Source organism: Oryza sativa, chromosome 6, assembly GCF_034140825.1.
Source record: "Oryza sativa Japonica Group chromosome 6, ASM3414082v1".
NCBI classification, from domain to species: domain Eukaryota; kingdom Viridiplantae; phylum Streptophyta; class Magnoliopsida; order Poales; family Poaceae; genus Oryza; species Oryza sativa.
The window spans coordinates 18,622,083-18,637,144 of NC_089040.1; the positions used below are offsets into that span (position 1 = coordinate 18,622,083).

At 40.0% G+C, this 15,062-nt stretch overlaps 1 protein-coding gene across 1 annotated transcript; it reads left to right on the top strand.

Annotated features, from left to right (window-relative positions):
* The first annotated feature begins 2,867 nt into the window (after positions 1-2,867).
* LOC9269703 (uncharacterized) lies at positions 2,868-5,657 on the top strand. Its single transcript, XM_026026120.2, has 8 exons — positions 2,868-3,056; positions 3,175-3,251; positions 3,976-4,074; positions 4,620-4,777; positions 4,868-4,897; positions 4,980-5,042; positions 5,119-5,196; positions 5,290-5,657. Exons 4-8 carry the CDS (start codon positions 4,655-4,657, stop codon positions 5,350-5,352), a joined length of 357 nt encoding a protein of 118 aa, XP_025881905.2. The 5' UTR covers positions 2,868-3,056; positions 3,175-3,251; positions 3,976-4,074; positions 4,620-4,654; the 3' UTR covers positions 5,353-5,657.
* The last annotated feature ends 9,405 nt before the right edge of the window (positions 5,658-15,062 follow it).

The following is a 15,062-nucleotide window of genomic DNA, read 5'->3' on the forward strand; positions in this document are numbered from 1 at the left end:
AAAAGTTTATAGACCCGATTCAAATTGAAATTCGAATTCAAATATTTTATATTTTCCTCTTTTAGTAAGTTTATACACCTAAAGTTTACACATCTAAAGTTTATCCACCTAAAGTTTATAGAGCGAATGTTTATAAGTCAAAAGTTTATATACCCAATTCAAATTCGAATTTGGATTCAAATATTATATATATATAATATTTCTATACACAAAGTTTATGTGTGCAAAGTTTACGGTATAAAGTCTATGTACATGAATGAATGAGAGTATTAGATTTTTTTTCTAATTTATTTTTGAAATTTGTGATGTAATAGAAAAGCAAAAAAAGAGATGAAAGACAAGTATTAGGGGGAGGGACGGGTGGGCAGGGAAGCGATCACCGGCCCACTAGCAACCCCCACATCATTATGTTACTGCTCCCAAAGTGCAATCGTCATGGACCTAGCGAGGCCATCCCAAAACCAGACGAACCAACCAACATTCTCGCATAACTTGGAGCAGGCCGGCCCACCGCCACTCCTCGTCGTCGCCGACGTGACGTACTCCCCCGATCTCCCGTCGCCACCGCGATCTCCGGACGCAGACTACTAGATAGCCCGCCACCAGCTACAATTTGTTGCGTGAACCCAAGTGGAAAACCATCTGCTCCTGCTAGAAACCAACCAACTGATCATCTCATCAGTTGGAGATCGCGAGATGATCTCGGCCATCTGCTGGATCCCCCGGGGGGCGGTCAAGACCGTCCCGCTCGTCGCGGCGCCGCCCACGCGAGAGGAGATCCACGCGGCCATCGGCGCCGCCGCCGCTTCGGAGAGGCGCCGCCGGTCAGGACCGCCTTAATTTTTCTTTCCTGTAGTTTTAGTTCGTTTGTTTTCCTAGCTACTGATGGTTGATCGATTGATTGGTTGGTTGATATGATATTTGCAGTGAAGAAATTGATACTGACGATGATGGCATGGACGACATTGACGGAGCTCAGGAGGAGGACGAGGTGGCTCTGCAGAGCGATGATTGTAGTGTTGATTACATTGCTGATGGCCTCCGCGAGCTTGACATGGAGAATTACGACGACGAGGATGGAGGTATACAAGTCTGACACTGTCCTCGTTCCTGGATTTTCCGATCGATTGAATCAATAAAATTCAATCGAACTGGGCACAATATTCAATTTGGATTTCAAGTGGCCTTTGCATAATTTTCGTCACCTGCTGTATGATACTGCTCTGCTAATTCATTTAGTAATTAAGGATCTCTGCTCTGGGTCAAGCGACTTGTACTATCCAAGTAACGACATGGATCCTTATCTTAAGAACAAGAACAATGGCCTGGTGATCATATTTTACTCTTACTGCCTTAAAAAAAATTGCATGCATGTCATGCTTTTTTCTTCAAGTTGTGACAGAGTGATGGAATTTTTTGACATGACTAGGATGAGGACGAGGATGATGAGAGATTGAAGATAAGACTGTCAAACCTACTGATTCGATGATCGTCACTGCACACAGCAAGGATTACAACAATTACCTAAAGGCGAGTATAGCAGCTACCAATAAGAAGTGGGGCAATCGCAAATTTTTCAGTTGAATCGTTATTGCAAGGCCGCAGCTAGAAAATTATAAAAACATCACTAGAACTGTCATTTGAGTGGTATCCTTACAAAATTGAAAAAAAACAGTGGCAAATTTGCAAATGCCCCAGAAGAATTATACTAACTAGTTCACACTAGATAGACCTGTAAATACACATGATGCTACTACTAATTGATTTACATGTTTTCCTTGTGCCAAGTGCCAACGTACCATAAGTTAATTCTTCTCACGCTTGGCAACTATATGCACTCATTTAAAGTCGATTCATCTGGTGGCAGGTGTCGATACTTGAAGAAATGGAGGATGGACATCCATATCTGTACCCTTATGATGAGATTGTTCTTTTGGGCATCCCATTATGCGTTCCATGGTCGGACTGTGGTCTTATGGACGGTCAGAAAGGTAACAATCGATCACTATGTTGTGACTTATTCTTGTTTCTTACTTTGCTAATTTTTTGGGATAAATGACAAGAAATTTCATGGCTGTTGGTACCATGCGTCCAGAAATTGAAATATGGGACATGGATATAGTTTTTTTTTTCCTAGAGACGCACGTCGCTACTATTTATTTAGTTCCCTGAATTGCTTCTTTTTAGTTTATGATATTTAAAACAACATTAAACAGGTTAATGGGTTCAAACCTCATAATGTTTTGGGAGGAATTTTGAAGAACACAGTGGGGAAACACAAAAAGGTAATGCTACTAGACTCCCAATACTGCTCTACATGGAATTGAGTAGTGGTGGTGCTAATTACACTCTTTCTTTGCCTCCTTTTCTGTTATAATTCTTCGTAGTGAATGAGTGCAGTTAACTAGCAAACTAATCTATCCCATCTTCTTTTTGTTTCATTTATGTGCTTTTGCTATTGTTTCGAATACATAGATGAGAATGGAGACAACAATTTTCTGTTGTAGTATCTCGACTACGTTTTTCACATGCAGATGAAAAGATACAAGACTGGAAGCCAGAGACTCTGTACTTAATTGGTATTGATTGGAACAAGGAGTATACGTGGGTTTTATCTCTGATTTATCAAAAGAACCATTAAGAATGGGTTCAGTAATACATTATCTATTCCCATCCGGCCTGGTGATTAACAAGCAGTGTTTGAAATTTCGGAACGAAAAATTTCGGAAATTTTGCCCCCCCCCCCCCACCGAAATGCTCATATTTCGTCCGAAACTTTCGGTTTTTTGCAATTTTTTGTAAATTTGGTCAAATTTTATTCAAATTCATTCAAAATCAGTCAAAATTTCAAAATATTTCGTACGAAAAAAATCCGAAATTTCGGTTCTTTTGCTCCCCTCCGAAATTTTGGGGCATTCCGAAATTTGAAACCCTGTTAACAAGTCACTTTGAATGTCAGGAATATTCTAGCCAGCGCTAGCGCAGACAAAACAGTCAAAATTTGGGATGTTGCAGCTGGTAAATGTGTAACAACATTAGAACATCACGATGCAAAGGTAATTACACCGATAGTTCTTCTTTTCTTTTTCTGATTTCTGTGTTCTCTGTCAATCTAGAATACATGATGAAAAGAGGATCCACCATGCTTGATTTTTTATCTTCTTCCCGTCGTAGGTTCAAGCAGTTGCTTGGAGCCAGCGCTCACCTGAAGTCATTCTTAGCGGTTCTTTTTTGATAAATCAGTTGCAATGGTAATGTATCAAGCCCATTTGTTATGCTGTATTCTCTTCTGAATTTTATTCGCTGATGATACCAGAGTAGGTGTTTGTGCTTGTTCACGTTGAGTTCAATCATGCTGGATTTTTTTATAAACTCATTCTCATCTTCTTTTGTTTGCCTCTTGTTAATTTCATATGATAAACAACAACTGAAATCATATATATCCTACTTTTGAAAGATAAAGCTGTTACGATTTTATTGTCAGTTTTTAATCAACGATTGGGAAATTGTCACGGCATTATTCAATAAACAATGTCAGGCAACAAGAACGGCTCACAGTGGTGATGGAACCCTGGTCTTTAGGCCTTGTATAGATGGGACTAAAACTTTTAAATCCCTATCACATCGAATATTTGGATACTAATTATAAATATTAAACGTAGACTATTAATAAAACCCATCCATAATCTTGGACTAATTCGCGAGACGAATCTATTGAGCCTAATTAATCCATTATTAGCCTATGTGATGCTACAGTAAACATTCTCTAATTATGGATTAATTAGGCTTAAAAAATTTATCTCGCGAATTAGCTTTCATTTATATAATTAGTTTTGTAAGTAGTCTATATTTAATACTCTAAATTAGTATCTAAAGACAGGGACTAAAGTTAAGTCCCTAGATCCAAATACCACCTTATGTGCTCTGAGTTGATCGAATTGTAAAACTAATGTCGTTTGCATTTCCTATTTACAGAAGGATGTGAAAAACTGTGAACAGAATTTTATTAGATGGTGTGTTGAAGCTGATGTGGAAGATGTGGCTTAGAATCCACACAATGAACACTCTTTTGCAGTGAGTTGCAAAATTCAAGATTTTGTCTATTTTTATCCTACTATGCTGTTCTTTCTAGGTTGTAAATATCTAATCTGAATGAATATGTGGGCTCACGTGGCACATATGCAAATTATATACTTCCTCCCTTATTTTTTATATATGACGTCATTAACTTTTCACCTGACATTTGACTATTCGTCTTATTCAATAACTTCTTATAAATGTTATTTATTTTGTCGTGACTTGTTTTCTCATCCAAGAAACTTTATCCTTAGATTATATTTTTACATATTTACACTAAATTTTTGAATAAGAAGAATCCACAAACGTTTTGATAAAAGTTAACGGCGTCATATATATATATATATATAAAAGGGAGGTAGTAAGATGCAAGTTATATATGTTTACTGAAATAGTGACTCACGTGTCACATATGCAAATTGCAAATATCGTATCCATACATACCATAGTGGAACTCTGATCTGGAACCTCTGTATTGTGGATGCTGCGTGGATGTTGTTCAATGTATTTCACTATTCTCCTTTTTACATTTGGATTTACAGATTACTGTGTGTTACAAGTTAGTCTTGAAAATGGCATGGTTCAGACATTCGATAAGCGGATAACTTCATCGCATCAAAATGGAACGGTGCCCATGTTTACTCTGCATGCCCATGAAATGGCCGTTTTATCCATTTCATTTTGTCCATCTGTCCCCAATGTATGTTACATCTACGTATGCCCCGTGTGTCCTAAACGTGGAACCTATTTCCTAACACCCGAATGCTGATGCTCGACTATTTTCTTGCAGTTTCTGGCAACTGCTTCAGCCGATAAAACGGTGAAATATATTGAATTTCATTGCATTATTTCAGCTAGCTCCTTGCTCTGCCTGTTGCTGATATCTCACTATCTTTATACAGGTGAAGCTCTGGGATATATCAAGCAACCAGCCGTCTGTCATTGCTTCGCTGAATCCGAAAGTTGTAAGATCTCTCATAAAAGCAACCTGTGTCTTTTTCAGAAGTAAAATGGTCTTTCAACACTTCATTGCAATTTCAGGGTGCTATTTTCTCAATATCATTTTCAAAAGACAATCCCTTCTTGTTGGCTGTGGGAGGGCAGAAGGGCAACTTGAAAGTAAGCACCCAATGCCACTTTTAGGGGTGATTAAGAGTATTTTTTTTCATGGCTTGTATGGCCACATGCTGACATATTTTGCATTTTTGATAGGTCTGGAATACATTAACCGAACCATTGGTGGCCAATAAGATTGGCAAGCATGGAAGTTCATAAATTCGTTTACTTCTGTGAACAATGCTATATAGTATACCCATACCATAGCTAATCAACAAGTTAGACAAGACTAAAACATTTTATGTAACAGAGCGGTTCAAAACACTAGCTAATGACGGCCCCTCGATAGAATTTTGATTCATGAGCCTTCAATTCCTTGAACCGATGTCAGAAAACTGGGCCTTGTGATGTGCAGATGGCCTACATTTAAACTGAATTTATTCTTGTACTACGTCTTATCAGCTAGGGGGACATCTTTGTTCTGAAACATGAGAGAAAATATATATGGATAGCATGCTAACATATACAAGAGTCTGAGTGACCACAAGCGTCAACATCTTAATTAATTTAGTTGTAGTTCACTAGCTTCAAGATTCTATTTTTCTAACCTCTAGTCTGTTCTTTTTCTGGACTTTGCATGGTCCTATCTTAAAATTATTAAGCACTGAGGCAAGAGCTTTCCTGCGCGTCCTGTAAGCTCTGTAACTGAAACGAAAGGGACAATTGCATCATGTAAGTCATTTTACCGGTGTTAACTCCGAGATAAAAGGGCATGCATATCCTTACATATTTGCCCCGACGTTTTGCATGTTTTCTCACCTTCTCTTTTTAGATAAATCGAAAGTTTAGACATTGAAATGGGAAATCAAAAGCCTCCACATTGAAATGGGAAAGTTCATCTTTCCCTGGGCACAAGTTAGCAGCAACACTAGAGGAAAAGATAAAGGAGATGACGCTCCTGTCCGCGGAAACATTTTACAATGAAGTTGTCGAATGGTGGGGATGAATCAAACGGAACAACCAAAACAAAATAAATCAAGCCGAAGAGAATATACAGAGCACCCTACAAGATGCAGGTCTTTCTGGCAACCTGCTCGCACTACTAAAAAAACAATCTTCTATAACACCTATGTTTTATTTTTTAAGGCGAATCTAAAATTTTCTGCTTGCGAAAATATCGAGAGGTCCCAAAATTCTAGCCCAATAGTATTATTTTTTACAAGCGAATCTTAGAAGAGAACCACATACAAAAATACGCTGATTTTCAGCAGCGGACCTCTTAACATGCTGCCTGCAAAAATCAATTTTCGCATATAGTATGTTAGGAGCACCACCTGGCAAAAAGAAAAAGAAATCATTAAAAACCGGCCCTCCCAGCCACACACAGCTCCCTTTATATCTTCACAACCCTCACCTCGTCCGCACTTTTCCTCACTTCATCCACACGCTTGGCCTAGACATCCTCCTCCGCTCCACTCCCTTCTGCTGTAGCCACCGTGTGTCGTCGACCACGCACACCCACATCTGGCGGGCCTTGGGATGGTAGCGGCCTGTGGCCTCCTATGATGACAACCGTGACCAGCTGCGATGACGACAAGATGGCAACCGCCACGACGATGACGCTGCCGGTCGGGGGTGTGGTCCTCGAGAGCGCAGCATCGAAATTCAGCTGCTCCTCCACTCCCCTCCCCTAGTACCCTCCCTCTCCTAGATCTGGCCCAAGGGGAGGGGGGTTGGTGGCCAGCAAAGACAAAGGAAGGGGGAGGGGATGACGATGCGGTGGAGGAAGGGGAGGCACAGTATGGTGGAGGATCGGGAGAGGAGCACGGCTCGGCAGTGGCTTGATTCGATGGTGGGGCTCAGCAGTAGGGGGACGATGACGGCTGCGAGGACGGTGGCTCGGCGACACGAGAGAGGCAGCGGTGATACGTATGGGAGCTCTAAATCCATCGGGCGGCGGTGGTGCTCAGTCGGTGCTCGGTCTTCGTCTCTCGGTGAAGGCAACGATGACTGGGAGCGGCTCGGGCTACTTCTCTCGATCGGTCCCTTGTTTGTCCATAAGGATATTTTGGGTATTTTTAAAAAGAAGGCCTAGCCTAATGGTGTATTGTAGAACAATTGATAAAGTCATCGGTATATATATCATAGAAATCGACAATGTTGATGGCAAATTGTTAAGCTCGAATAAACTAAGTGGTATAGAATAAATTCTTAACGAAATATTCGATGTAAGCCACTACAAGAACCAGGCAGCTGCTGTTGTAAAAAAACAAATAAAACTTCCTTTTTTTCAGTAACAAATACCAAATAACGTTTGTCCATATATTAAAATATTGTGTAGACAAAATGTCATGGCTGGCATCTGGCTGCCCTATAGCAAAATCTTTGTCATGCGTTCGCGATCCAACGATCCCACGGGTGTGAAAGGGCCACCATGGCGGGACACGTGTACGGCCAGATCAACCGCAGCACGAGATCGGACGGTGGGGTAGCGGATACCGGAGCATAATTAACTGGAAACTCGGAGATCTTTTTTGCAAAAACATCGCTGGTGTGGCCCACTAATTCTTTAGCAATCCCACAGGATTTAGAGAGGTTATTAATATATATACCCTCCGACCCTCGCACACTCTCTTCCCTATATAAGTTGAAGCTCACAATTTCTTGACTTGCCGAAGTTGTCCCAAGTACGAATCGGCATATGCCACATTGACATCTCTCTCCCCCACTTGATTTCTTGATCTTAAAAAGCACACAAGACAACTTTGTCACCAATGACAATGCGGAGGACACAAACACACACCCACTCTACGGCAGTCCGATGTTCGTGCACACGCATGCCTACAGCTAGCTCGCCAATTCATTGGTTAGGGAGAATGCCAAATTACCAAGGGGACACCACCACCAGTGCCCGCATTGTCTACGGAGATAACACTCCTGATGTCTCAGAGGCACCTGCGCCCTAGCCGCATGTAGCCAGGGAGGTTGTTGGTTCGCATGCCTCCTGGGGGATTATCCAACTGAGCCCACTCGCTGTAGCTTAATTTCTATGGCGAGATGCGGGTCTCGCAGGAAAGAGAAGCCACAATGGCGCCATCCTTCTTCGACGAATATGTTGATACTGCTGTCCGCTTCTGTTCCAACTGATCTCGTGGATATTTCTCTGCAACATCTGCGTGATTCAGCGCGGCGTTGAGGGCTGCACAGCAGCCACATGCTTTTGCATCTTCCAATTTCTTTCATTTGTTTGATTCTGCAGCTTGCTCCTGCTCTTGGGAATGAATTAGTTAATTTCTTTATTTTGAATATCTGTATATGCGTCTTTCAAAAGAGAAGAAAAGATCCGTCATCTAGTGTGCATGGTTAGAATTTTTGTGAATGAATATCTTTGTTCTCTATCCCCAACCTGAAATTTGATGAGCACCTTGCTTCTTCCTTCTCGGCCTCTCGGGTGTATGCCCCGTTGGAGCCCCGGTAACCCGGTGGGGGCAGGGAAGGAAGGAAGGCTGCCTCCGACGGCGGGGACGGGGACGGGGAGCGGGGGATTTTCATTTGCACGGGGGCGGTGACGGGGGCTCAGTATCCATCGGGGTGTTTGTATTATAATTTGGCTTTTCGTTAGTATATCTGGACAGGCCAAATTATTTAAAATAGAGCTTGCTGAAATTATTAAGTGGTTTGCTTAAGAGAGGTTTGGAAAATATGTGCACAGGAATTTGCACTGCATTATAGAGATAATGTGTGCAAATTAATGTGTACAGGGAGAAGATGTTGTATGCGTGCAAATGGCTGGGAAGCTGACTCTGTCAGTTCGGAAATCATGGAAATCAAAGCCTTGTCGTGTTTGTTTGATACTTCCTCCGTCTCAAAATGAAGCCATTTTTGAGGTTGACACGGATATTAAGAAAGTAGATGAGAATGATTGGAGAAAGTGTGTGATTGGTTGAAAAGAGAAAGTAGGTGAAGAAGAATGGTTGTGATTGGTTAAGAGGAGGAGGTAGGTGAAGAAATAGCTTCATTTTAGAACAAGACACTATGCTAGAAATAGCTATATTTTAGGACGGAGGGAGTAGCCGATCGACCTGAGCTGCTGTTGGGTTCTGCATGGTCTCCTGTATGGAAGACAGCGAGGACGGCCGGATAGTGAATGGCTTGTAAGGGCATTCCAGTGCAAGGACGTGGCGTTCAGCCTCGTAGCAAAAAAAAAGAATATTCCTAGCCACGTAGACAAACTGTGTGGCCTGCTCAAGCGCTCGGAGCCAACTTGAGCTCCCGGTTCCTCATCAATTATGCAGGTGGGGTCCATAATGGAGTGACGCGTCGTCAGTGAGGTGGAAAGAAGCAAAGAGGAGGAGTACTAGTATGCAGAGATGGGAAACAGTGGCGGGACACGTCGTCAGTGAGGGGAAAGAAGCAGAGAGTAGTACTAATATGCAGAGATGGGATACAGTGGTGGGACCCACTATGTTATAGTAGTACTAGTATGTACTAAGTAGTAGCATGCATTGTAGAGTACGTAGCTATCTTAGTTCTTGGATGTTTCTTTTGTCTAGGTGGCAAAGAGGAACACTATATTTTTTTGGCGCACTGTTAATGGCCTAATGAGGAGAAATGTGTATCGTTGCAGTAGAGGCATGCTGGTGCTGATCTGAAAAAGCAAAAGCAGGAGCCACACGTGCCGGATGATTTCGCATTGCCAGGGCACAGCCGTGTATGAGGATTGGCTGTATGAGACCCGGAGCTTCGGCGTTGGTTTCCGTCTCATGAGGCTAATTAGTTGATGCGTACGGCGGCGAGGAAGTTAGACATGATTTCTTTCGGTTTGTTTCTTTCTATAAAATCGTGTGGGACCGATTAGGTCTCACTACAAGAAAAATACTTTGTAGAGACATTTTTCTGGTACTGTAGAGGCATTTATCAAATGCCTTTACAACAATGTAGAGGCATTTTAAAAAATATCTAATAAGTGTTTATGGTGAATTGTCTCTACAAACGAAAAGACATTTTATAAAATGTCTATAAGATGGTAGATGCATTTTCTAGAGACATTAAATTGTACCGCAAAAATATAAAACCAGTCCAAAAAAGAAAATAAAATAGTTTCTTTGCTTTTGACAAGTCTTGAACTCATGATCTCTTTCCTAAATGACTAAATATAAGTAACTAAAGGAACAAACATACAAGTAATGACATGGAGTTGAGTTGGTTAGTGTATTGAAGATTAAAATGATTTAACGAAAGAGATCATGAATACACTAACCAACTCAACTCCATGTCATTACTTGTATGTTTGTTCCTTTAGTTACTTATATTTAGTCATTTAGTACACATTATCATTCTAAAAAGTGTCTCTACATAGTTTAAAATGTATCAACAAAATGCCTTTACATATTAGACGTATTTTATAGTGTCAAAAGAATGCCTCTACGAGATAAAATCTAACAAACTGATCTAAAAATGTCTCTAGAGTAAAAGTTTTCTAGGCAATTTTTAAAGTGCCTCTATAAAGTGTCTCTACACTATAAAACTTCTAATTTTAGAAGCAATTTGCAAAACGCCTTTACAAAAGTGCCTCTATACGAGGTTTTTGTTGCAGTGTCTGCTGTAGATCGATAACCGGTATATATACTGATGAGGGCACATTAGAACACCCTCAAACAAATTATCAATCTACTACTGATGAGGGCACATTAGAACACCCTCGAACAAATTATCAATCTACTATTTCCTTTTTTTTTTACTTTCTTGTTATTTTCTATTTTATTTTCATGGCTGAGTTCTGACAACCATAGAATTTAGTTAATCTTTACCGTTTTGCACTGAAAACTGATCGTGCTTCTCCACGAAAGCGAGAAGAATATCCTTTGCTAGTTTGCTCGGAAACTAGTCGTTCATTGTCACGTAAGTACGATATTTATCTTCTTTGCTAATTTACTTGTAAATTAGTCGTGTGATTCCGCGAAAGTGAATTAATCTCGAAATCGGTTCCGCTAGCCGGTTTCGATCTATCGATTTTGACGACCCCGTTGATTACACCTCAAATAGTTAGAGGTGATCTTGTGTTGACCTAAAAAAGCATCAATAATGGCCCCGTTGTCCACAAACATCCCAGGGTAGATCATACCGCCGTGCTTCCCCTGTCAATGCGGCACCCTTGCTAGTCCATCTCAAATCTGCAATTTCTGTCCTCTAGTTGAGCCTGGCACCGAGAGGGAGTCATACAATCCTATCCACCAGTGCAAACATTTTGCAGGTTGTCATTTACAATCATAGAACACCGGTCAAAATGAACAAGTGTTGCATTCATGCATCAATCCTGAATTTCATTCAGATTGACATTTGAAGGATGTATCATAGTTGGATCTTGAACCATGCTCAGCAATTTGGTCTTGTGTACTTTATAACTTAAACATATCTACCAATTCTGATTTTTGTTGATATATATTCTAATTCGTAAGTACCGATAAAATTATTTGAACCTCACCTAGCTAGCTATGAGTAGTTCATTTTCTTCACGGGGAATATATCTTGTGCATAAGCTTACTGCACACTCTGTGCACACCAACTAATAATTTTTGCTAAAATTTTTTTAAAAAAATTACATGTACTTTCAATAGTATTGCAAATCTTTCTAAAGTATCAGCTTCATATCCATTATAGTTTAGCCATTAAAAAAAGAAAAATTATGACAGTTTTAAGAGTATATATATCTGTTAAAATTCTGAGAGTTGTACATAAGTGTAAAACTATTAGAAGTTGCACAATCTTTCTTAAAGAATTTTTAGTAAAAATTATTAGTTGGTATGCACGAAATATGTACCGGAAGTTTGTGTGCACGAAATATGTTCCCTTTCATCACCTACCAAACATGCATAGTTGGAAGCAATGGTCGGAAACTAATAAATAGTTATGAATACTGTTGAAAGCCATGTATAAGTCCAATAATAAATAAGTCCAATAATAATAAGTCCATCTTTCCTGGGGAAATTAATGCATGGATTATTAATCGAGCTAAGTAAATAAGGTGTCTCATCTCTTCTACTCCTATATATAACACTAGAGGTGTGGGGATAGTTTGTGAATGCTATTGCAAATGAATGTAGAAAGCTCGATGCTACAATGGGACAGGGAGGCATCAGGACTCTGTGCTGTCCAACCAACTGAGAATTCTTCTGCAGTTCATCGCATCATCTACGCGTATTTCAACAGAGCGAGAGAAAGCAGTGGCCTCAAAATTCTTTGCCAACCATAGAGATGATTACTCGATATGCTCAGCAAGGCCACCCGACTTAGCGCACAGAGAGGTGCCTATGTGAAATAGCAGCTTACACAGTCTATGAACTTAATTAATGGTTCCTCCTTTTTTTTCTTATTTGTTGGCACCAATCTCATAACAAAGAAATGGATATTAGGATTGAAAAACACACGAGCAGAATATATATAGTATCTTCTGATGTAAATGAAGTGCCCTGATGCAAGCCATTTGTATAAAAATGACCATGGAAATTATATATGCTAGAATACAGTGTTTAAGAAAACCAAACTCTTGCTAACCGCGAAATCATTTTCATAAGACGAAACAATGATTTTACAGTCTTTGTTGAGTAGGTATGGGGACCACATTTTCTTAAACTTTGGTACTTCTTGGTTAAATTTACATTAAAATGATAATGTTTGCAAGACAATTTTGGTTCTCCCTTTTACAGCATGTTGGTCTTGGGGTTCTTGTACCGCAATGCCTGGATGTCATCTTTTGATGAATGGTGGAGCCGAACCAATGGTTTGGGTGGTGGAATTATCAGGAAGGGTTTGAACCATTGGAATTAATAGATGGGTCTTAGCCCATTTAAAGATTATTTTTTTAGAAAATTATAAAAGCCCCACCTTATGAGAGAGTATGCATGAGTAGTTTAGAAGCCTATTCTAAGAGAGAGAGACCTCATTATAAGGGATGATGCTCTCCTAGCAACTTGAGACATGTGAGGTAGAAAGAACAACGGGAACACACGTGCGCGCTCGCTCGCTTCGCTTCACCTAGCGTGGCGAGGCAGTGCGTGTTCACGACGTACACATTGGATTTTTTTGGAAACACTCCAAATAATCCGGTTACGCAAACACTCCGAATAATCTGGTTAGGCGGAGTGGAGGTCGTCATGCAGGCGCCCTGGTCAAGCGTCCTGATATCTCTAGTCTACTCCATCCCGCTCGCCGAAACCTTCACCTTCGACGTCCTGCACCAGGAGAAGGCGGCATTAAGTTTTTTGGGAAGCGTTTTGTGCAACTGCTCCCGATTCGTACATAACGGCTCGTCTTCCTCTTCGCTGAAGTGTTGCGCGCCGTTGTCAACGCACAGTACCACGAGTCCTTCCTGCTAAGTAGCTGGTTTTTTAAAACCCTCGGTACACATTCAATATTTTTCGCATATTCGACCTGTTCATGGTTTATTGTCTAGTTTATATGTGTAAATCGTATATATGATTATGCTAGTTTATATATGCAATGTCATAATTTATTTATGAAATAAATTAAATCATTATGTGCTTATATATTCAACATGAACAGCTTGATCATCCTTGGGGCTTGGTCTATTTCGAAACGTGGGAATGATTTTATCTTCAAAGGTTCAATGTAGTATCTCTGAGTTTATCAACCACCTTGATGGGAATTTATTTGAAGAAAAAATAATGTTAGCAAATGCCAGCAGGATAGCAAGTAATTAGAATTAATAGGAACTATCAACATCAAATCTATTGACTCCACTTATGTATGACACGGTCTCACACATGTGCTTATTTAAAGAAGTAACTGCAGTTAGTAAGTTTGACATACTAATAGAAAACTTCAATTTGTTTACTAATAGAAAACTTCAATTTGTTGAATAATAACATATTGTCGTGGAATGACAGTGCACCTAATATATAAGTGGGAAAACCCATCACCTTATTGGCTAGCTTTTAGATGGGAAATATTATTTACGATCCTATAACTACAATTAGTATCATAACTTGACAAGTTCAACATATATGGTCCGAGGGACAAAGTGTGTGAAGGTCTGATGGACCGTGGGTGCCTGCGGGGTCTGTATACCTACGGGACCATGGGATACTATGAACGGTGAATGGCTGAGGGACACCAATATTGTAGATGGGGAGATTGGTGAACAGCTGAGAGACAAATGTGTAAAGGGAGAGATTGTTGAATAGTTTCACATTAATCGTGTAAAGGCAAATGACCTAATATATAAGTGGTGGACCCCTTACCTTATTGGCTACTTCCTCCGTTTCATAATGTAAGTCTTTCTAGTATTGCCCAAATACATATAGATGTTAATGAATATAAGCATATACTCCCTCCATCCCAAAATGTTTGACGCCGTTGACTTTTTAAAAATGTTTGACCGTTCGTCTTATTCAAAAAATTTAAGTAATTATTAATTCTTTTCGAATCATTTGATTTATTGTTAAATATACGTTTATGTATACATATAGTTTTACACATTTTACAAAAGTTTTTGAATAAGACGAACGGTCAAATATATTTAAAAAAGTCAACGGCGTCAAACATTTATAGAAGGAGGGAGTATGTGTGTCTAGATTCATTATCATCTATATGAATATGATCAATGCTAGAAAGTCTTATATTATGAAAGGGAGGAAGTAGCTTTTAAGGTGGAAAAAGCCCTTTTAGGATCCTACACTATTATTACTGCCGCACATGTCGCTAATAGCAAATTCATTCACTAATGAGGTTGATATCTAGCTGCAATAGTTTCCACAGGTTATCCTTAGGGCATAAGAGATAGCTAACAAAATCAATAACTTGGCTATACTACAATGACCCATTGCGAGGTGGGCGACGGCACAGCGTGGCCCTAAACATTCCGTGTTTTAATTCAATGCAAGACGTTGTAACATATTTTTTGATCTCTT